This window comes from Callorhinchus milii, unplaced genomic scaffold, assembly GCF_018977255.1.
Source record: "Callorhinchus milii isolate IMCB2004 unplaced genomic scaffold, IMCB_Cmil_1.0 Scaffold15, whole genome shotgun sequence".
NCBI classification, from domain to species: Eukaryota; Metazoa; Chordata; class Chondrichthyes; order Chimaeriformes; family Callorhinchidae; genus Callorhinchus; species Callorhinchus milii.
Window position 1 is genome coordinate 16006213 of NW_024704756.1, and position 24700 is coordinate 16030912.

Consider the following 24700-nt stretch of genomic DNA (forward strand, 5'->3'; position numbering starts at 1 on the left):
ATCGGCTTAATACCCAGGTCTTCTGCTAACTGGTAACGCGCCAGCAAGGATTTAGTTACTCTCTCGGTGTGCACTAGTTGTGGAATTGTTTGTCCCTTTGCTCTGTTTCCAGCACTCCATTCTGAGGATCTCTCATTTTGCTTTTTTTTGACGTTGCAGCAGTTATAGATTCCCGTATTTTCCTATATTATACGTTCAGCTGTGACCTCTTCATCTGCGCCTATGGTCACCAACAGGAAAGTCAAAGGCAGACCCAAAGGGATTGGATTCATGTTCAGCTCCCAATAGGGACGTCTAGAAGACGTGATAAAGCACCATCTCAAATGCAAGGATTATTATTATTATTATCCAATCACTCACACACACACATCCTTATATATCTACTCATTCACAAACAAACTTTGTGCAGACTGGCTGCCACGTTGCCTGCGCAGATTACAGTCACTACACTTGACAGTAAGACCCTGAGAAGCGTTTCGAGATGTCCTTCCTGAGAGCAGAGGCGCTACACCAAAGGCGAAGATTATATTTTATGATCAGCATTATTATCAAGCGAACAGTAGCAGCGAAGTGGATTAACAAGAGCCTGGAAAACGGTAAACAGTTCAGTAGTAAGGATGGAGTCCAGTTTTGTCATCCACTTAACCCCCGCACGCCTGATTGGAGACGATCACCAGAGAGACAAGTGGTGGGACTGCACTTTAATCTCCTCTCAGCTCTTGTTACAACAAGGTGAGAGCCAACCATTGTCAGGCAGGGCAACAGATGTTATTCTGTTGGAGGCATCCATTCCCCGTCCTGGACGGCAAGTGATCAAAAAAATCCAGTTGAACAGATGTTCCTTTGGGGAATCTAAAGTTTTCCTTCAATTCCGCTCTCTCTCTTTTTTTGTTTGTGGAGATTTATCGCGTCACCGAACGCACAAAGGGATGCATAACCAGGAGCAAGTTTGTGTCCGTCGTAGCCCAGAGCTTTTGATGCAGACGGCCAGCTCTTTGTTCGACTCCCCGACTGCGAGTAAAACCGTGTTTCAAAAGATCAAGTACAAAAGAAGTAAATCACGCTAATAAAAAAAGGTGGGAGGGGGTGGGGGGTGGGGGTGGAAATCTGCTCCTTTCCTGAGGAAGAGAGGGCAGATGTTGACGTTATTTAAGAGCAAAATGTGACTCTGGGTCAAACTAACAGGATGAATGATCTCTCTCTCTCTCTTTCTCACCTGCAAGACTTCAATGTGAAGTACAAGCGACCCTACCTCTGTGACCTACTAACCCCTCACCAACCTGCCCATTCCCTCCGCTCAGTGAGCACTGGCCTGCTCCATGAACCCCTGCCCTGCCCTCCGTACCGTTGGTGGTCGGGCCTTTGGCCTCTTTGCCCCCCCACCCTCCCGGAGTCCTTCACACAGGATAGCGCCTCAGAGTGTTTCCTTAAGGTTGGACCAAAGATGGCCCAGAACGAAAGTTTCACCTGGAAGAGAGTGTCTGTTGAGTGGAGCTGATTCTTCCACCAGCATTGACTGCAAACTGACCCAGATGGTCCCAGTTAAGATTCTTTTCACACATCTTGACAAAGCCATGCCAAATTCTTGTGGTGTGGCACAGAGCCAGGGAGGAGATTTAAGAGCCTCGCGTTGCCCCTAAAAGACAGAGACTTAAGCCTCTCCAACTGCAAAGCTATTATTCCTGGGCCTCACAAATCATTGATGGGAGCACGGAACGTGATCTATCCCGATAGCCACACGCCTTGACGGGCTTGGACGCCAGCTTCCCAATCCCTCTCGCACTGTTTGACTTTTCAACACCACCTCTAACTTGTCCCCAGAAAGATGATCCCATCCAGGCCTTGGCAAGAAATCTGCTGATATTTCTGCATTCCAGGGGTCACCTCACCCGTATCTCACTCACACAGTGAGTAAGCTTCACATCCCACTCACTGCCCGTGGGGGGGGGGTGGGCGAGGAGGAGAGTTGAAGACCTATTCTTACAACACAACCGTATTAAGTCCTTCAACCCGTTACCTGATAACAAGGCGTGACTCGTACTTGAGTGGCGTTCCTCTCACACGTCGCTTTAATTGGGGCCGGTTAATGGGAAGGCAGAGGCCAGTTAATCACAGCCACAAAGTGAAAATCGCCAATTAACCCGGGGGAAATTGTCGCCCAGGACACTGGGAGAAATTCCCTTCTTGTCCCGAATAGAGCCACGGCATCTTTACTGTCTGCCTGAAAAGGCCGGGCAGTTGCATTCCGTGTGGAAGAACCTTCCTCTTCGACCACGCCTTCAGTCATCTTCCCACCCCCACCCTCCTTGCCCTCTATCCCATCCCTCTTAACTCCAGCCCGCAGCTCGGGTGCAAACTCTTCACTGTCCAGCACCTTGAGACATCCTCCTGGCATGAAAGGCGCTATAATTTCTTGTCATTGTTGTTATACATGGGAGTAACTGAATTGTATTACTCAGATGTTTAATGGGAACCAATTGCCCTCCATTCACCACCTAAATAGTCTTTAAACTTCAACAGCATCATCGCACCGCAGTTGACGCAGATTAAAGAGTTTTCTTTCAGATGTCTACACCATGTAATGATGGCAGGTCCGCACCCTTACTTGTATCCTGGGCAATGAACACCTCCATGGCTCGTTTTCTCATGTTGCAGATTACATAAGAACTTGTGATGCTTAATGAGTCACTACTGTGTTTATTTCAGCCTCCTTTGACCTTCACTGGGGGATGACTTCAAAGCCAGTCTAAAATATTTGCACATAGCTCCCGCTAACCTCTCGCCAAACTGAAGGTCTCCTTCTTCAAAGCCCCCGCATTGGTAAAATTGTGTTGCCATTAGCCACACAGAAACCAAGTTCATCTGTTGGGTGACAAGTCATTCAACAGTCTTCCCACTGAATGTCCTTTCAGAAAAGAAGCCTGAATCATTGGTCTTTGGGGAGGGTAAACAGGAAAGCGCTTAACATGGGAAAGGCACTGGTGTTTAGAAAAGAACGAGACTGGTTCAACAAACTACATTATCTGCCCTATTAAAGGGCCTAAGATTGATTCGTAACAAAGGCTAAGCTGTTCAGGGCGTAGGAATGACAATATTCACGCTGAATATTCAAACAAAGCTACTCCACTTTAAACCTTCAACCCTTGCTACCATCCTGCGGACTAACCTCGGAGGGTTTAACAGTGGCGGAGCTTGACGCCGAGTCGGGAAGAGAAATGGGAGGTGACCGTAGGCACGGTGGAAGAGGCAGGTCCTCTTTGTTAGTAATCATTGTACAGAAGGATGCAGGAATGTTCCATGTGGGATGACGACAGTGGGGAGAAGTCACCATCTTTCGGCTGAGAATTCTTGGTTTACAGTTCTGCAGTATTTTGAAACCAATTTTAAATGAGGCTTTTTTTTCACAAAAAGCTCCAAATAGCAATTTTAGTCATTTGGGTTTGCTCTGCCGGAAGTTCGGTAAATATCAGGGCTAAACGTGTGGATTTCATGATCAGTTTCTTGCGATAATTATAATTATAATAATAATAATCCTTGCATTTGATGTAACGCCTTCTCACATCTTCGAGACATCTCTAGGCGCGACACGGGATATACAGTAAAGTGAATTGACTGTATATTTTGTGGGTGAAATCATAATTTCGCTCCCAAAATATACAGTGTGATATCACACGGGACGAGTTATGAAACGATGCAAACTTCAGCCAAAAAACGATTGTTTTTCTGGTGGTTTGAGCTTCTCACTGACATTAACAGGAGTCAACCTGACCGGGAAAATGAACACATTCTTGTGGCTTGCTGTCAGTTCCTAGGATAGCTGGACCGAGATTAAACAACATGGATTACGGGGAAATGGATCTGAGGCCACTTAATCTCTGACTTACTTCCCACTATTTATAAAGTGGAACATTCACCGTCTGCTCCCATTCATAACTGACATTCCTCCTCGGCTCAGTGTTTCTCATGTAACTAAGCTTCCTCACCAGGAATAGCACCCAGTGGTTCATTAATAACAGTGCGATTAATGACCACAGTTACATCAATGTAATGAGTGTGGAACAAAGAGATGTGTGTGTGTGTGTGTAGATATTTATATAATATATATATATTTAGGTACAGGCTGACCAAAAAGTCGGGATAGCATTACAATGTCTAATAAGTCTTAAAGAAATTATGATTTTTTTTAGATACTAGGGTAGCTGAAAAATAAGACTTTTTACTCACCCTGTATATTATAATCATATATATATAGAGAGAGAGAAAGAGTAGTTATCTTTGTGTAGTTGCAAAGGGTCATGCCTGCCTTTGACGTGTAACATTTGTGGCCAATAATAATAATTATTAATAATAATAATAATAGTCCTTGCATTTGGTACAGTGCCTTATTGTGTCTGAAGGACGTCTCAAAGCGCTTCCCAAGATTTACTGTGAAATGAAGTGACTACATTTTTACAGGGAAACAACGCAGCAGCCAGTTTGCGCACAGCAGTGTCCCACAAACAGCCACGGAGTGAGTGACCCATTTTTATTTGGGGGGATTGTTGGCCAGGAAACCGGGAGAGAGAGAAACTCTCTTCTCTTTCTGAATAGCGCTGTGGGAACTTTTAACATCCACCTGAACAGGCAGACAGGGCCTGGGTTTAACGTCTCATCCAAAGGACGGTACCTCCGACAATGCAACACACTGTGAGCTCAATGGCCTGACGTGGGGTTTGAACCCACACCTTCTGACTCAGAGGCGAGAGCATTACAGACTGAGTGCAACCTATATCCTCTCTTTGTCTTTCCAATACATCGATCGCTTGCGAACTCAACCTGTGCCCGTTCCTCACTTACCCAGGGGCTGATAATACCATCTCCCCTTGAGGATGGATTGGCAGATCCTCTGGTCTCTTTTTAATGAGAAACATTCTTTCGCTCTCCAATCCAAACCCAACTGATTTTCAACACATGGTTGGTTTCTTCTGGCACGCACAGATCCCTGTGCTAATTCTGCTATTTCTGCTGTTTCTGGATTTTGACGCGTTACAAACACAGCACCACAACGCTTGCCAAGGCAAGCACATTCGGTCATGCTCTACAAATCCGTGCTGTTTCCTACTGGGGCTTCATCATCGTCTCACATGAACATAGGACCCAGCGACTCCCCTGGATAGTCTCTCACACTGTGATTTCAACAAGACAACCTCTCCCACCCCCCCCCCCCACCCCCCTCCACACACATACACAAAAAAAATCCTAAAAACGAGAGGAGAGAAAGCGCAAGGGAATGGGATTAGCATAGAGAGCTCCAGGCACATTGGGGGGGAAAAACAGGGGATAATGCAGAGGAATGGGATTAGAGCAGAGAGCTCCTGAGAGCTTCAACGGGGAAAGAACAGGGAAAGAAGGTCCCCTTCTCCAATGCAAGGGAGTGAAAGTTGGTGGGTTGGATCTCCACAGGTGGTTAGATAGAGTAATAAGCAAGATTTTACGGAACTGAAGGATGATCTTGTCAAACCAACCTCCAATGCATTAGGCACAGCAGCATTGGTAATGTCGGCCATTAATGAGATAATAATAATAATCCTTGCATTTGACACAGCACCTTATCACGTCGTCGAGACGTCTCAAAAGCACCTCACCGGATATACTGTAAAGTGGAGTGACTGTGTATTTTGTAGAAATGAAACCAGGTCCACTCGCTTGCGAGGCGAGCGCACGAACCAAAATGCTACAGGACTCTACAGTGTTGGAGAAAGAAAGCACTCACCGCTCGCTCACTCGCTCGCTCGTTCAGGGATAATTAATAGCCTTTGCAAGGAGATGCTTCCTGGCTCCGTTTGTGTTGGCTCAGCCCTGAAACACGCTCAGCCAACATGGTGTCTCGGGCCGCAGTTGGGGTATATCAGTGCTCGCGGTGAGATTTTATAAGTTACTTCAAGGAAGTGAAAACAATAATTTAGTGACAGGGAGGGAGTTCCTGTGTCCCAACTGTTTTTTCTCTCTCTCGCTCACTCTCTTTCTCTCTCTCTCTCTCTCGTTCTCCCTCGCTTGCTCTCTCACGCTCAGGCAATGCGAGACCGTAGAGTGTTTTTGCTGTCACTGCCTTCGATGCTGGTTTGCAATCATCGCAAAGAGTTTGTTTCCACGCGGGGTCTGCGGGGGTGAGAATCGATGACACAGGCTGCACGTACGGCAGCACACAACCATAGCCCTGCACACGGCAAGATCTCGGCAACGTTACAGAATCCCTTCCAAACTCGGGGACGGGTAAAAGGGGGCAACGATTCTGAATTCAAGAGTTTCCCAAATCCCGCCAATGTTAAATTTAAGGACAAAACTGTCTTAAGTATAAATAACGATAATAATATAATAATAATCCTTGCATTTGATACAGCGTCTTATCACGTCGTCGAGACGTCTCAAAACACTTCCCAGGATATACTGTAAAGTGGAGTGACTGTGTATTTTGTGCGTGAAACACGGCAGCCAGTTTGCACACAGGAGTGTCCCACCAACAGCCATGGTGTGAGGGACCACATTTTTTATTTGGGGGATTGTCGGCCAGGACACCGGGAGAGAGAAATTCCCTTCTCTTTTCGAATAGCACCACGGAATCTTTAACATCCACCTGAACAGGCAGACAGGACCTCGGTTTAACATCCCATCCAAAGGACAGAGGTAGACTTTAAAGATCTCATGGCGTATCGAAAAGAAAGGAGAGTTTCTCGCTCTCTTTCTCCTGGCCGGATAAAATCCTATGTTCCACTTCGTGGCTGTTTGCAAATTGGCTGCCGCGATCCCATTACAAAATACACACTCACTACACTTTACAGTATAACCCTGTGAAGTGCTTTGAGACATTTTGATAATTGTTGCGGGCCAATGCTGACAGCATGAAAGAATTCCTTCCCCACGTCCTCCCACATCAGTAGGATTATTTGGTCTCTGTACACGTGAGATGTCTCCATCAGGGAGTGGAATGGCCTGCCTGCAAAAGAGAGCTGGGTCAAAGAGTTGCCTGTTTATAGGAGATTCTGAGACACTGTAATAATAATGCTTATGTTCGACTCTGTGCCTGCAACATCTCAAAACATCTCGGAAGCGTTTCACAGAGGATTGCTGAACCCAATTCAAATCAAAAAACGAGCGAAAGCTATCGAGGGGAGGACGTCTCAAAGCGCTCTTACTGTAAAGTGTAGTGACTATGAAGTATTTTGTAGGCGAATAAAAAGATAACACTGTATTTTTCAATGAACATCAGACACTGAATGAAAAGTACTGAAGTTCTGCATTGCCCAGCTGAAACATTTCAGAGAATCATAAACTAACTTAAGACAGTTCAGTTCAACCGTAATTTTTTTAAACCAAACCTCGTATTTAAAATCCAACAGAGTCCAGTTCAGAAGTGAATTTACTACCTTGTGTTATATATATATATATATATATATATATATGAGGCCCAGAGAGAAGGAAATGGCTCCTTCAAAGGGTTAATTACTGTTTCACAAAGCTGCAAATCTGAGATAAAACAGATATTTTTCTTGCTTTTATCAAAACTCTCGCAGCCTGGCTCAGTTGGTAGCACTCTCGCCTCTGACTCAGAAGGTTGTGGGTTCAAACGTCATGTTTGGCCTTGAATTGTTATCAGGGGGGAGAAAAAAACCCTTCTCTTTTTCGTGTAGTGTAGTGTTGTGTGATCTTTAAAGTCCACCTGAACAGGCAATCAGTGTAACATCTCATCCAAAGGGCAGCACCTCCAACAGTGCAGTACTCTCCCCTCTCCCCCACCCCCACCTTGCATTGGAGTGCCAACCCAGACTGTGAGCTCCATGTCCCGGACTTGGGGGCTTGAACCCTCAATCTCCTGACTCAAGAGGCCAGAGCGCTACCAACCGAGCCAGGCTGACACACGACGATGAGGACAACGGCTGAGGTGGATTCGAGCTCTGCACGTACGTGATTCATTGTGGACAAGACGTCCTTTGACTTCAGGATGAAGATAAATCTCAATGACCTCTTTAGCTCGGAATCCAGTCATTAAGCAACAGACCATAGCGGCTTATGACAGGTTCCCTTCTAACCATGAGAGGCAGTATATAATAAATCAAGCGTCTGAATGAAACCTGCGTTTGCTATATATCCCTGCTCAAACAAAACAGACCCCCTCTGCGTTGTGCCCCCACCCCCGCTCTCTCACACACACACACACACCTCATTCCAGGTTAGATTTGACATGAAAAGCTAAGAGGTATGTGCAGCAATTAGTCAAGAATAATCTTTCTCCTTTCTAAGCCATTTCTGACAACTAATTTCGAGGTCGTCCCCTCACACGTATAATCCTCCGCTTTTTTTTTTAAACGCGGCTGGTTTATGCTTTATCAAAATGTTCATATAACAATAATAATACTATTAATAATCCTTGCATTTGCTGTAGCGCCTTGTCACAACATTGCGACATCTCAAAGGGCTTCACAGAATATACTGTAAAGCGAATTGATTGTGTATTTTGTAACGCGGCAGCCAATTGCGCCACAGCTGAACACAGCATTTAAGCAGTCACTTTCTGTGAGTCCACTAATGTATAGAGACTTTACCTGCCTTAAGAAGGATATTTTTATCTCATCCTGCTCTGCCCATTCCCTGCGTTGCCAAGTTGGTCTACTTATCTGGACCTGAATTACAAATCAGAAGTGGGACCCTCAGACGCACCAAGGCAGCAGAGCAAGAGGGCACAGGTTCAGGGTTGCAAACGGCAATTTCAGGTCAGACACCAGAAAGTATTTCTTTACACAGCACAAAGATACCGGGCTACGAATCATCACTCCATCATTTTCTACATGTTCCCACTCAGTGGTGTTGCTCTGTGTGTTCAACATTAATTTGCCCACAAAACACAGTCGCCACTGTTTGACAGCAGCAATTATCGTACCAGGAGATGTTCCGAAGTCAAAAAAGAAGCAAGGGATCGTCAGATCAATTTCAATTTTAAAAATGAATAATAATTTGGGCACTCAATCCATGACTGCTCGTGGGACGCTCCTGTGCGCCATTGGCTGCCGCGTTTCGCCCACAAAGCACACAGTCAAGTCAGAACACTTTACAGCATGTTCTGCAAAGCGCTTCGAAGAGGTGATAAGGCGCTATATCAAATGCGAGGATTATAATTCTCACGCTGCCTTTTCTAAAGATGGAAAATGTGGATGTCGGGGGAGGATTCAGCTCCGATGGGGGACCACACAGTTATATAATCCATTGCCATTACTCATTGTACGAGGCGGAATGGGAATCATTTGTGCTTGGCTGTGGTTCTGGAGAGATGCCAGCGTCAGTGCAAACCACAGCCCGTGCTCAAGAGGAGAGGAAATTGGTGAGGAAACAAAAAACAAGTGCAGTGCAACGTTTATTTTACAGAAGTTGGCCGGGTCTTTTTTTGGGGGGGGTGGGTCAATTTCTTATTTAAAAAATCCGTTAAGAAATCACGTTAAATAGCCCCCCGCCCCGGCCCGCCCCCCCCCCCCCAACAAAATGGCCTCCACCGCCCACCCTTCTTGTGTGTGTAAATATGGAGCAAAGAGCGAAAGGAAGTGGGTTTTCATCAATAGTTTCCCCACGGACACTTCCTGAGGGTTTGCTAATGAGCACAGGATGGGAGGAAACACATTAGAAAGTGAGATTCAGTGCTCTTTCCCCCGCTTCCCCCCCTCCCGGCCTTTCCTGAACCCCTCATTGGGACTCAGTCAAGTGTAGAGAAGTGGTAGAATTCACCCCCGTTGCTTCTGCTCAGCTATTGTCAATACCTGCCTGAAAAAGGCTCCAAACTGCATTCCTGATCACAGGATTGAAAGACGTGGCCAATTTCAACTGCTGCCTCAAGTCACCGCTCTTTGCGGGTCTATCGGATTGTCCTGAAGTAGCTCTGAACCACTCATTCCTGTACCCGCACATGGCCATCAGAACATAAGAATTCGCTGGTGAAAGAAGACCAAAGTCCATCCAGTTCACCTTCCACCATCCTGGCAGCCGGCTGACGTATCGCGTCCCAAACTACATACTGTACATATCCCGAGATATCATTTCCTAACACAAATCTGTCTCGTTTTTGTAGGACAACGTGGCTGCTCACTTGCAAGCTCGCCATCTGCAGAAAAACCATCCATCAACGAGGACCACCCAATGGTCACGGGACGTCCCAGCAGGGGGTTTAATGAGACGCGCATCACCGTGTGCCAGTTCTCTACGCTGATAAATTTCCTGGCAAATTCCTCCCGAATCCTGAGCACGATCGCAAGGTGACCTGGCTGAAAAAAAGAAACACATCAAAGCTCTCCACCGTTCAGATGAAGGGACGATTCCTGCCCGTCAGTCTCCGAAACTCTTATTTGTTTATGCTTTTTACAAAAACTTACGCTCGGAAAGAAATGACGAATAGTCGAACCCTCTCGACCCGACGTTACAAATGACACTTTTTATTTTCATACAAATAATTTACTGCTTCTTGTGGTTTTCATTTGGTTTTTGATTTATAAACTTTCTTAATAACTTCTGCCATGTTGTTTTGGCTCCAATTCAAGCTGGAAAATGATGGGCTTTCCTCCCCCTCCACTCCCCCCACCCCCACTCCACCCTCTCCACCCCGTCTATGTTCTGATTAAGAGTTATGGAAATTCTGGAATGACAAGGTGAGGACAAACCAAAGTGAGTTGAATGGAGCAAAGGTGTCAGGTCTCTCCACACAGCTACGTGAGAAACTAATCCAAGTGAAGCGTAATCTACAGCCACTGCTATCCAAGCTTTTTTGGTCGACCAACAAAATAAATATTCTTGATTGAATATTTCTTGATGAAGCCATAATAATCCCTCTCCAAAAATAATTGGTCGCTCAATCCACAACTGTGTGTGGGACGCTGCTGTGCGCGATTGACTGCCACGTTTCACCCACAAAATACGCAGTCATCCCACTTTAGAATACATTCTAAAGGGCTTTGAGACGTCTCAACGACGTGATCAGGCTATTTATTTTGCCCACAAAATATACAGTCAATTCACGTTACAGTGTATTGTGTGAAGCGTTTTGAGACGATCTTAAATTTTAAGACACGATGACCTTGCAGGCTGAGATGGGGTGAAAGTTCAGTCACTTCAGTCTGAAAAGAGCACCCCCTCCTGGCCCAGGGTGACAAATACACAGTCACTACGCTTCACAGTATATTCTGTGAAGCGTTTTGAGAGGTCTCGGAGATGTGATAAGTCGCTTTATCAAATGCAAGGATTATTATTATTATTATTATTATTATTATTATCAGTCTCTGCGTGAAACACTTGAATTACAGCTCAGATGTTGCACAATCCAATATTTGCGCACTCAGAAAATAAAATGTCCCCCAACATATTTCAGTGACGAGCCTCAGCAGCTGGCTGGAATCTAAGCCCAAACCCCAGAGGTAACAAGACGATATTCTAACCCGAAGCGCTATCCATTAATCTACTGTCCTGCAGGGCTTTCTGAAGCAATTCAAATGTGGTTTCAGTTTAACTTGCTCAAAGCGCTTACACAATGCCGTTTCTGACACTCACACATGATTGACCAGCCTTGACCTTTCCTTCCGCATTCTTCTGCTTCCCTTCGCTCTCTCCGCACCGCAATGGTTTCTAGTCGGATCGGTGACAGGCCCGTGTTCCGACACCTCCACAACCCCAGTGGCGATGAACACTCCAAGCTACCTGATGGGGAGGGAGGTTGGGAGGAGGAAGGCCAAATGGTCCCACTTAACAAGCAGCTTTGCTGGAGGAAACTGATCGCTCTGGACCTGGCTGCTGGCCAGGGTTAAGGAGGGAAGCTCAGCATTGGGTTCCATGGGGATCCCAGCACCATTCCAGCCATAACAGTCTTGTCAAAGGTGCACAGGAGCCTGCGTTCATCTTGGGTTGGAAAGTTTCCAATCAAACTAAGACGATCGGAAAGGGAAGGATCTCGGTATCTTTCTCCCCACCTTCCCATCCCACCCCACTGATTGGAATGTTTATTTTGGGGAGTAGGGGGAATTTAGGGTTGAAGCTTGGTCGTCGTCAGAACGCATTCCGTGCAATAATTATCAGAGTTGGTAAAGGCCATTATGTCTAATTGAGACATATAGAAAGTGCCACAGCACAGTCTGAGTTGAGTTAGCTGATCTCAGCTCACAAACACAGTCAAATATCCTACTAATACACGCTGGCTGGCTGGCCTTGGCTTCACACATAAAGAATGACCACTTGGACAAGATACCAGAGACCATCCAGGTGCCTCACCTTCACTCAAGAAGGTTAAAGTTAGAATAATAATCTTCGCGTTTGGTACAGCACCTTATCAAGTCATTGAGACGCCTCAAAGTGCTTCACTGGATATACTGTAAAGTTGATTGACTGTGTATTTTGTGAGGCGAAAGTTGGGTGGGGTGGGGATGGGGGATTAGCGAGGAGAGAGAGTGTGAGAGAGACGGAGAGAGAGAGAGAGAAAGGGACTTTTAGTTCACTAGTTTATGCTTCAAAGCGTCTTGTGTTGGAAGTGGAATCGCATTGTTTGTGGTGATTTATTCTGGCACTTGGCGTTTTATTATTACGTTTATTCACACGCTGCAAATGGTGGGGAAAAGTACGTGAATGAAGCAAAACAAAGATGTGCAGTATCCTATCCCAGGAAATCCTCTCCAGCGAAAACAGACACCAGAGGGGATGAGCACATAAAGCGTGGCTCTCCCGCAATTGTTACAGCTTGCTAAAATATTTTTTTTTTAAGAAATGTAAAATATCGTTCATCACGCTGCCGAGCCTGCCAGAGACATATGGCTTCCACATGGCTTTACCCAAATAAAAACCCCGTCTCTGCTTGCTAGTGTCAACCTCTTTGTCCGTTTTGAAAGTTGGATGGATCCAAATCCCTTGTTAAATCCGTACCAGTGAACATTCTGAATACACAGCCCAGACTCGAAGCATTGGCTCACCAGCTTGATATGTTGCCCAAGTCTGAAATCAACGCCGTGATCCTCAGACATGAAGCAGGTAATGCTCCCAATTCCAACTGGGTTCAGAGCCAAATAGTTTTTCTCTCTGTCTGCACAGCCCTTATCCACAGCACTGACTATAATAATAATATAATAGTGCCCAGCCTGCACTGTCAAGCTCTTTTTGGGATATCTTCCCGACGTGAAAGGCGCTGTGTTAAGTGTAAATTGCGTTGCAATGCAATAGGTACGCTTGATGTTAAAATGGAATTGTACCCCAGTCAAGGGCTAGCGATTTCTGGGAACTGGGGGAAGGGAGTGGGGAGAGAGGGAGGGAAGATGAGGGGGGAAAGAAAGGAAGAGGAAAAAATCTGAATGAAATAATTGATGAACTCGGAGGCTGTAGGTCACTGGCAGTCCTGAACTATACATCATCAGGACGGCTCACTATCCCAGGTGCCTTGTTATTTTTATGACTTCTGCAGATTTAGGAGTACGTCGCTGTCGTATGTATAATAAAGAGTAGTGGCTGGGAGTGATTAACAGGCAGCGAGCAGCCCAGTCAAGGGGATTCAACTCATGTCAGGAATGGCAAGATGGAGATTAGAATGTTTGAACGGTCCATGGCGGTCAATTATCTTTTTATGAGATACGACGGTTAATTTTACAGGGTGATTCTTTTATTTACCGTGTTTGGGACGTGCTCTGGTGCACCACTGAGTAAGACAGGTTCCATGTGCTTCCGGATTGATCGTATTATAGTATCATTCGCACCAAAGGGCTTAAAATAACACCACCACCAAATTGGGTTTCTATAACGTCTTTCACGTTGGGGTGGGGGGGGGAACGGACGTCCCAAGGCGACAGAAAATCAAGGGTTTGCCCCCAAGCTGCGGGTCGGGAGTCAAGAGGGGTGGGTGGGGGTGAAAAAGAGCTGAGGTTTGAAGGAAGATTCAAAATTGCCCGGTTCTTCTGAGCATACTTTATACTATACTATACTTAGTGTATGTTAGGTCTCAAATCACTTATTTTCTAAAAGAACTCTTATCTGATTTGCATTTGCTCAAACTCCCAACTCACAAAACGTCAACACCTGTTCCTCTTTCTCCGGTTTGTTCCTTCCTCCTCCACCACATAACAATAAACCTTCACCCCCAACCCAACCCCGTCCACCGTTAAAGAGCCTAACATAAGACTCACATCAGAACCGTGCCATACCTTTCTCATTCAGGTTCCTGGATGACCCATCGCAGACTCCCAGGTTTTGTGCCGCACCCAAACAGCACAGGTGAGGGCATCTCCTCCTCCAACCCACAATGCACAACAGGAAGGAGATCTGGAGATGCACCTCCAATGGTGAAAGAATGTATTGCTGCAATGTTGGGGATTTGTTTCATTGCACCACAGAGGTCTATGTTGCTCAGACCGTCACCCACAAAATACAGTCAATCCACTTTTACAGTATATTGTGTGAAGCGCTCCGAGACGTCTCAACGACCTGATAAGACTCCGTACCAAATGCAAAGTTTTTTTTATTATCAAAGGCACAGAATGAGACATGATAGTCTTGTGGCCGAACTTTGGTCTTTACTGAGCTCTGGGAAGGTGCAGGATTTGAAAATTACAAAGCAATTTGTAAATACACCAACACAAATCCCACCCCCCCACCCACCAACAACCCCCTCCTACACTGGGACAATGTATAACTGTAACCTGCCCACTCGGTGGTGCTGTTCCATAACCTTTCTGCAGCATTTTCTTCAATGAAATCCCAATTCCCGTGCAACATAGCTTTCCAATCTCCTGCGCCATTCAACGGCCTCCTCTCCCAGAGGCATGGAGCGAGCCTGGAAGTTAAGGCACCCTCTGGTCCATTCAGCCAGTATCTATTGGTCCAATTTGAGGCTGCGACACTCAGCCCCACAGAACACAGAAGGGGAAGAGACTCCAGGTTTGAATCCTGGTCTGAGTCTGGGTGAGGGGGCAGTTAGCCGTCTCCCAGTGAGAGCAAAGGGAAATAGTCAGTCTGGGCAGAACCCAAGACCATCATTTGTTTGGCCCGATCTCTCGACCCCAAAGTCAGCCGAGACTGAACAAACTCATGGTATACCCAGAGAATAAGCCACAGGGAAGAAAGAAAAGTCTCTCTTCTCCCTTCCCCGTAGACACACAGAGAAAGACGGAAGAAATGAGAATACAGTGATGTTTGCTGTTCGTTTCGGATCTGAAGTGTAGACAGTAAAACATTTATTCAGCAAAACAAAAATAATAAATAAAGCGAGTTTATGACAGAAACACAAAGCAGAGGTAAGGTACAACTGGCTCCTACCATATGGCGGAAGGGGCAGATTGGCACATTTATATACAGTATAAGTCAACCTTTCACATGATATAATTAATAAATTTACCTCTCCCCTCTTTCTCTCCACACTCCCCCCCCCCACCACCCACTCCCCTCCCTTCAAAAAACAAGTCACTTCCATAAATAATAACTCCATATAACATTGTGCTAAATGCAGAAATCTGCTTCCAAGCACTTGTCTCGAATGGGATGTTCATAGCATCCCATGGGATGGCCGTGTGATGTGCATCAATACATGAGATTCTACACTCCCTCCCTCCATATAACAAATATATTTCAGCCAAGCAGGGTGAGCATGGTTGGTGTAACATCCTTCGGTTTCCCCCGAAGACAGTCTCTCTCTGCTCTGTGTGTTGGTTCTCGGATTCAGGCAAAATGGTCCTCCTTTGCTTCTGTGTCCCTTGTCTCCCTCTCTCTGTCCGTTCTCCCTTGGTCATCGACGATCTTCCTCTTCACTTGGCAATTCCTCGGACACAGGTCCTGAGTTTGTGTCCCATAAAATGTTTAAGCCGTTCTTTGGGACTCGGGAAGAAAGTCCCCCATCTGCTGAAACGTGACCACTAGTCCACCAGCTACACAGAGAGGGGCTTTAGCGGATGAACTTTGTGGGCTTTGCGGTGACTGTGGTGTTGCAGGGGGCAGGGAGAAAGGGGGTGAATAACCTTTACAGCAGCACACACACATACAATACATACACACACACACCCTCCCCACTGGTGTGGTATTGCTTCCCCCCACCCACCCCACAAGGAATGTTTGTGTCTCATTTCCGCTTGTTTTCCCAGCGAGGAACCGAGGAATGTTCTCCTCTTGGCGTCTGGTCAAATTGGAGTAGGCGCAGCTTCCAAATCGTTGCCAAGGTTCAATTCACACCCTCGGTCGGCTACGCTTCAGTCTGGTGCGGGGCTCTGGATAGGTTCGGTGTCGCCCGCTCTGCAGAGCTATCTACTTGCAGACATACCTCACCACAGTCCTCTCGCATTTCTTGCACGTCACATAGCAGCACCAGTGGTACTTGCAGCTGCAACGCTCCACCACAGTGTCTGTGTAGGCATTGTACCCCCGCCCGCAGCACATCAGATTACAGCTGTCACTGCCCACTGACGTCTTGTTGCATTGCCTGCGAGGGAAGGAGATGGGAGGTGAATCGACAATACAATGTGAAGTCCCGTAGTGTAGTGTTTAACGCGCTCGCCTCGCAAGCGAGAGGACCCGGGTTCGATTCAGGGCCGGGGGCGAAACATTAGGCAACATACCTCGGTTTACCCAGCAGTAAGAAGGAATCCGGTTGTTCATCGATTGGTGGGTCGCTCTCCGGGAATAATGATCCCTCCAACAAATATATATATTATATATAGCAATAAATTTGGTCATTCAATCCATGACTGTTTGTGGGACACTGCTGTGCGCAAGCGGTCAAAAAGGTACGTTGTGAGATTTGCCTCGATTACACGATGGATGAATACCTACAGTACACAATGTGCTTGCTACACTTCACTGGGTAGGTCAGTCAGTCGGTCGCTCACGCCGCTGGGTCAAAGGGCTGTGGGTTTGAGCCCCACACGTTGGGACTTGTTTAGTACAGTTTTGAGGATTTTATTGCAACTGCAGTGAGAGGAAGCTTGAACATTTCCAGCGCTGTAACGTGAAACAGTCCAACCATTCTCCGCTCAGCACTGATGGGGATATGGCGACAGACCAAGTGAACCATTCTTGGGTCACCCAGAAGGTGGTAGCACTGAGCAGCCCCAAACCAAAGGAGCGGAGCCTCTGGTCTGTCCGGCAAGGAGCGCGGAGACTTTGGAAAAGTCTATAACTCCGTGAAGAGGCAGGCGGTGGGTGAAGAACAAAAACCACAGAAACAATATTACATTTGTATTGCGCCTTTCGCGTTGGCAGGACATCCCAAGTACCTGGAGGACAGCTCGTGTCTGCGCAACTAACTCACGGTACAATTCCATCCACACCTGATATGAGACACAATCCTGATTAAAGGGAAGGTGAGGAAACATCCTTGACTCACAGAGTTAAGTGGAATTCGCTGCCCTCCCCCCGCCCCACCACCACCACACTGTCGTTGAGGCAGTCCACGAAGGGGTATTTAGACAAGATGCAGGAAAAAAAACAAGAGGCGGAATACTAAAGGTTCTGGGGAGCGAATGGGATTAGACGAGGTGGGAGTGCAGAGGAGCAATTGCCAGAAAGGTCCACTCTGCCTGTTTCTGTGCTGGAATTTCTTTATATATTGATGAGCAAGGTTAGACCTCCATTAATCAAATTAGACCGAATGTGTTCCACGAAGGAACGAGGGTCATTCCCGCAGATAAGGCCCAATCCTCTCCCCACCCCAACTCTTCTGGGCCCCAAATTGTCATAGGACAATGTGGACCTGAGCCATGTCTTCACGACCATTCAAGCAGGTCAGGGTGACAGGCTGGCCTCTCTGGCAGGGCAAGCCTGGCCTGAACCAAGTCACCCAGTGCTCAGATGTATCGACTTCAGTATCTCCTCTTCCTCTGGTGTGAAGACAACAACAACAACATGCATTTATATATCGCCCTTCACGCGGGGTAGCATCTCGGGAGGGCTTCACAGTGGCGGAGTCTGATAAGGCAGATTACACTCCTCAGATCCGAAATACTGTAATACCCACCCCGACCACCCGACCAACAGAGGGAACGGTCTATGGTGGGAGATGGCGTGGGGAAGGACCTAAGGTCTTCTGTCTGTACGTACCTCTCCTGGGTCCCATAGGAGCCTTGCTTCTCACTTCTGCTGCAGTAGTCAGGGGAGCTGACCAGGTAGATGAGCTCACTGACCCTGACAGGTCTCACGTCCAGTTCTTTGGGCACCAGCTGCTTTCTCTTGCCCACATGCCGATGGATGACTCTGGTGGCCGCCAGGTATTTGGTCTTCAGCTCAACCGTGATGCCGCTCAGCTCTCCGAGCCCCTTCCAGCAGGTCTTCACTGAACACGAGCCCGAAACACCGTGACACTTGCACTTGATCTCCATCGATTCGATCAGCGTCTGTCGGGAAAGACACCACAATTGGACAACATCATATAATAGTCCTTGTATTTGATGCAGCGCCTCATTACATCATCGAGACGTCTCAAAGCGCTTCACAGAATACACTGTAAAGTGTAGTGACTGTATACTTATTGGGCGAAACACGGTGGCCAGTTGCCCCCAGCGACATCCCACAAACAGCCGTGGATTGAGTGACCACTAATCTTTTAAATTATTATTATTAATTATTATTGTTGTCGTTGAAGGGATTATCACCTCCGGAAAAGCGATCCGCCAATCGACTAACAACCGGGTTCCTACTCCCTGCTGAGGAAACAGAGGTGGGGGGGCGGGGGGTAAGGAAACTTGCCCAACATTTCAACCTGCCCCGGGAATCGAACCCAGGTCTCTCGCTCGCGAGGCGAGGGCTGTAACCCCTGGACCATCATAGGACTCGGTAAGACCCCCGTCACCCCTTTCCTCACCCGCCTGCCGACCTCATTGTTGTGCAGGTTCATCAGTTTGTTGGCCTGGGTGCTGGACCTGCCACCTCTGGCCGGGGCGTCCGCGAAGAGGGACCCGAGCTGGAGCCCGTAGCGCAGGTTGTCCCCGCAGCCCCCCCACCGGAAGTCACGGTCGGGCACCTCCGCCGGCGGCGCCTCGCAGGAGCAGCTCGGCAGGTCTCCGGAGGCACAGAAACGAGCGATGGAGTGGCTGAGAGCCGCGGAGGAGAGGGCGTACACGAAGGACGACTCTCGTGTTCCTGCAAGACACACACATGCACACACGCACACACGCACAGACACACACCACACACACAGACACACACCACACACACAGACACACACACACGAGGGCATCAAGAGAACCGTCAAATCTCAACACACTTCTTTTGCGAAGAAGCCTCAAAGCGCTTCACAGGCTTACACTGTCGAGTGGATTGACTCGGTGTATTTTTGTGGGAGAAACGCGGCAGCCAATTGCGCACGGCAGTTGTTATATTCGACAATAATAACAATAATCATCCTCGCATCTGATACAGCCAACACCTTAACACGGCTGCGAGACATTGCGCAGGTTACACCATAAAGTGGCTGTGTATTTTGCGGGACGCAAACGCGGCAGCCAATTGCGCACAGGAGTGTCTGTCAGACAGCCTTGTATAATCAGTCCGTTGGTTGCACACTCGGTGCCTCACCCACACAGGGTTGCGAGGGCTTGGTCTTACCTCTGCCCAGGTCCGCGGTGAAGCGGGGAGCGAGATGGATGGACGAGCAGTTCCAGCGCATGTCCGCCATGGTTTGCTGGCACATCAGGCCGGTCTGCTTGGCAGCGAAGACGACGCTCCTCATGAGCTCCGGGTTCCTACGGCAGATCTGCACCTGGTCTGGGAGCAGCCCGCTCACCAGCCTGCAATGCTGGGTGTGGTTCCAGGCCAGAGTCGAGCCATTGACAGGGACGCCACTGCACAGCGACACAACCACAACAGCAATAATAATAATAATCGTTGCATTTGATATCAACTCCGCGAGACGTCTCAAAGCCCTTCACAGCACATATACTGTGACGCGTAGCGACTGTATATTTCGTGGGTGAAACGCGGCAGCCAATTGCGCACAGCGGCGTCCCACAAGCAGCCGCGGAGCAAGTGACCCGTTTTATTTGGGGGATTGTTGTCCGGGACACCAGGACACGGGGAGGAATAAATAAACACTAGATTTATACTCTTCCAGAACTTAAAATTGCTCCTCAAACCACCCTTCCCCACACCCCCGCCAGCTACTTTGATGCACAATAAAAAGCTTATTGTGCTTAAAAACAACATATATTTTATCCTTAAGTTAAAAAGCCATCAGATTAGTACAACGACATCGGATTCATTGCGGAATTGCAAATGTCAGGATAGTTTTATCATTCTCTTTTAATCCTGTGTTTTTTTTAATCCATCCTGTATTTTTAGCAAGTGGTTTAAATTTATGAAAGACAGCAATAGTAAATACACACATATGTACATAGATACATAGAGAGAGTGAGTGAGAGAGATGGAGAGAGAGAGAGAGAGAAAGAGAACAATACTTGCATTTGATATATATATATATGTAGAGAGTTCTTTACAGTCAGTGTAGAGCAGAGCTCACTCAGTCTCCAGTGAAAGAGGTATAAAGACAGCAGCAGTGAATATACAGTATATATTATTATATATATATATATAGAGAGAGAGAGATGTGTAGTCCTTACAGCCAGTTTATAGCAGAGCTCAGTCTCCAGTGAAAGATGAACAGCAGTGTCCAGTGAGTGTTGAAGTCCATACTTTAAATCCCCTTCTCTCTCTGTGTGTGTGTGTGTGTGTCTCCTCTCACAATAACACACACAGACAATTCCTGACCTCTCTCTCTCTCTATCTGCACGAAACGATCTGAAATAAGCAAAAATAATAACGTGGTCAGCAACAGCCTCTCCTGCAGTAAAACCGTCTCAGGCTTTTGCAATGTTTGAAATGATAAAAACAGCTCATTTTATGAATGCACAATAAAAAAAAACCCTCTTAACATACAGCACTTACACGTTACAATCAATCAAAACCCACAAAAAGTGCCTTTTACCCCCCAAAAAAAACTCACAAAACCAGAGAAACACACCAACCTTCAGCCTTTTTCAAGTCGTTTGGTTTCACTCGTGAAGTTGCTCAGAAGGTTTGGAAAGCACAGACTTGAGTTTTTAATCCCCACTTTGTTTTAAAATCTTATGATGTAGATTTAAAAAAAAACTTTTTTTTTCTCTCTCTCTGGGATTATATGTTCTGATACAATTCCTCTCGTTGCATTTTCCCCTCCACACACCCCTTATTATTAACACTTACAGCAAAGCAAAAAAAAATTCTCTCTCTCCCTCTCACTCACTCACTCACTCACCCCCTTTTCCCTAAATTCTGCTAAACCCCCCCAAAGTTGAGCAGTGATTTGTTTGAAACCTTGCAGCAAAATTCCTTGCTTTGCAATCACTTGGCTTTCCTTTTCTCTTTAAAAAAAACCCTAAAAACGTGTACTGCATCAAAACTAAAATAAAAACACCAATCTTATAGATATATATATATATAGAGAGAGAGAGAGATATTTAAAAAAAAACACCTCCTGGTTTTGGTGGGTCTGAGAAGGATTGGTGATGAAAGAGAAAGGGAAAAAAAGAAAAAGAAGAGGAAGAGAGAGGAAGAAAGAGAAGAGAGAGAGAGAGAGAGAGAGAGAAAGCCTGGGATGTGTCTATGTGCAAACTTTGGCTGTAATGTGTGAGTTTTTATACTGAAACTCCTTGTGACTCCTCCTCACGCCTATTGCTGACCAGCAATTGTGAGCTTCAGGTGCTAACATGAAGGGTTTCCCAATGGGTTAACATTGGCAGAGAGAGAGAGAAAGAGAGAGTGAGAGAGAGAGAGAGAGAGAAGGGATGGAGAGAGGGAGTGGAGGGAGAAACCCAGAGGAGTATTGCTTTGCACCAGTCAAATACACTACAGGGTGTCCCACAAATTCCTGTTACCCAGTGTTTTTCTCTCTCTCTCTCTCTCTCTCCCTCTCCCTAACGGTGCAACTGACTTTACCTTAAGTCCCGCGTCAATAATAATAACGGTCACGGAGATAATCATTGCACGTGACGCGGGCGCCTTTAATCACGCCGTCGAGACGCCTCGAAGCGCTCCCCGGAAACGCGCCGTAAAGACGCGGCGGCCGCGTGCGGCGTGGGGCGAAAACGCGGCGGGCGGACGGCGGGCGGCCGTGTCCCCCACGACCGCATTATTTTTGAACGAATATCGCCCGTCGACCCAATCGCCCGTCGCCTCAACAGCCGGGTTCCCGCTCGCTGCTGGATAAACAGAAGGCGCGCGGAGTGAGGGAACTTGCCCAACGTTTCGCCCTGCCCCGGGGTCCTCTCGCTCGTCAGGCGAGCGCCCCAAGCACCGCGCTCCCGACACGCCCTAAATATGAATCAACCGGGGAGTATAACCCGAGAGAGGGGGTCCCTCACCGATATTTAACGAATGAACGTGCTCGGTGTGGGGCTAAAGGTTTGCGGCGTGTCCGTCTCAAACCGCTTGCTTCGCCCCCCCCACCCCAAAAGGTATCCGAACTCTCCCACGTTGCGAGTTAACTCATCAATGGGTTTAAGGAACGCCCCGGCCCGACGTCTCCGGGGTCAGGCACCAAACGGTTAACGCGCGCAGTGTTAACTCACCGCACACACACACACACACTATCACTCGCACACACTCGCACACTCGCAGCCCCAAGTCATCTCAGAGTTGTAGGTCAACAAAGTGCCAATTTTACTGCCCCCAAACCCGGTCCCAAAGGAATTAAAAACAGATGATTTATTTAAAGGATTGCACTCTCTCTCTCTCTCTCTCTCTCTCTCTCACACACACACATGCGCTCACACACTCACTCTCTCTCACACGCTCACTCTCACACTCACTCTCTCACACACGCTCACACACTCACTCTCACTCTCTTTCTCTCACACACACGCTCACACACTCACTCTCTCTCTCTCTCTCACACACGCGCTCACGCTCACTCTCTCTCTCACACACGCTCACTCACACACTCACTCTCTCACACACGCTCACACACTCACTCTCTCTCACACGCGCTCACACACTCACTCTCTCTCTCTCTCTCTCTCACACACGCTCACTCACACACTCACTCTCACACACGCTCACACACTCACTCTCTCTCACTCTCTCTCACACACGCTCACACACTCACTCTCTCTCACTCTCTCACACACGCTCACACACTCACTCTCTCTCACTCTCTCACACACGCTCACACACTCACTCTCTCTCACTCTCTCACACACGCTCACACACTCACTCTCTCTCACTCTCTCTCACACACGCTCACACACTCACTCTCTCTCACTCTCTCTCACACACGCTCACACACTCACTCTCTCTCTCTCTCTCTCTCACACACGCGCTCACACACTCACTCTCTCTCACTCTCTCTCTCTCACACACACTCACACGCTCACACACTCACTCTCTCTCTCTCACACACACGCGCTCACACACTCACTCACTCTCTCTCTCTCACACACGCTCACACACTCACTCTCTCTCTCTCTCTCTCTCTCACACACGCTCACACACTCACTCTCTCTCTCTCTCACACGCGCTCACACACTCACTCTCTCTCAGAAGAAAATTCCTCCCTCCCTCCCGCCCGCCCCATAAAAACAAGATATTTTCCGAATGACTGGCATTTCACGCCCCGGTTAACATTTCCTGGGACCATTTCACAACTTTACCCACCGGGTGTCAGACCGGCAACTGAGGTGTGAAAGAACTGTGGTTTGAAAAGGACTCGCACCCCACCCCCCCCCCCCCACCCCCATCAACCCCCCCCACCCATCCCCACCCCCACCCCCTCTTTGAAGCTGCCCCTTTGAGTCCGGTCTGGAATTAACATGAGAATGTGACCCAGAGGAACCCAGACACGGTTCACGATACACGTCCACACACACAGCAACAACAGCAGCAGCAGCTCCCAACCCATATTAACCTGATCTTCATTTGGTTTCTGTTTGCGACTCATCCCCAACCCCCCCACCCCCCAACCCAACCCCCCCAACCCCCAACCCAACCCCTAACCCCCCAACCCCTACCCCCAACCCAACCCCCCCAACCCCCCAACCCCCAACCCAACCCCCCAATCCCCCAACCCAAACCCCAACCCCCAACCCACCCCCCAATCCACCCAACCCCCCCAACCCAACCCCCTCAATCCCCCCAATCCACCCAACCCCCCAACCCAACCCCCCAATCCCCCCAACCCAACCCCCAACACCCCCAACCCAACCCCCCACCCCCCAACCCCCAACCCAACCCCCCAATCCAACCCCCAACCCAAACCCCAACCCCCAACCCAACCCCCCAATCCCCCCAACCCCCCAACCCCCAACCCAACCCCCAACCCCCCCAACCCAACCCCTACCCCCAACCCCCAACCCCCCAACCCCCAACCACCCCAACCCCCAACCCAACCCTCAAAACCCAACCTCCCCAACCCAACCACCCCATCACCGCTCCCTGCCTCTCCCCCCCCCCCCCCCCCCCCATCCTCACTCCCATTCCTCCCATTGCAACCCAAAAAATAAACCCTTCGATGACACCACCCAAACCTGGCACCTTGTGTCTCTGACCAAGAATCCAGGAATAACTCGCACATTAATGCGCACTCCCCCTCCCCCCACCCCCCCCCCTGCCCCGCACCCCCACCCCCGCCCCACAACCCCACCCTCCCCCTCCTCACTCCAATATCCAGCGCAAAAAATAATAACAATAATAATAATAATAATAAGTTGAC

The 24700-nt window shown here is 48.0% G+C and overlaps 1 protein-coding gene across 1 annotated transcript; it reads right to left on the reverse strand.

The window, feature by feature from the left end:
- Positions 1–15401: 15401 nt before the first annotated feature.
- Positions 15402–20702, reverse strand: LOC103178866 (protein Wnt-11b). Its single transcript, XM_007893827.2, has 5 exons — positions 20577–20702; positions 19567–19802; positions 18824–19101; positions 18064–18356; positions 15402–16447 (listed from the first exon to the last, which is right to left on the reverse strand). The coding sequence occupies exons 1-5, from the start codon at positions 20645–20647 to the stop codon at positions 16273–16275; spliced, it is 1053 nt and encodes a 350-aa protein (XP_007892018.2). The 5' UTR covers positions 20648–20702; the 3' UTR covers positions 15402–16272.
- Positions 20703–24700: the final 3998 nt, after the last annotated feature.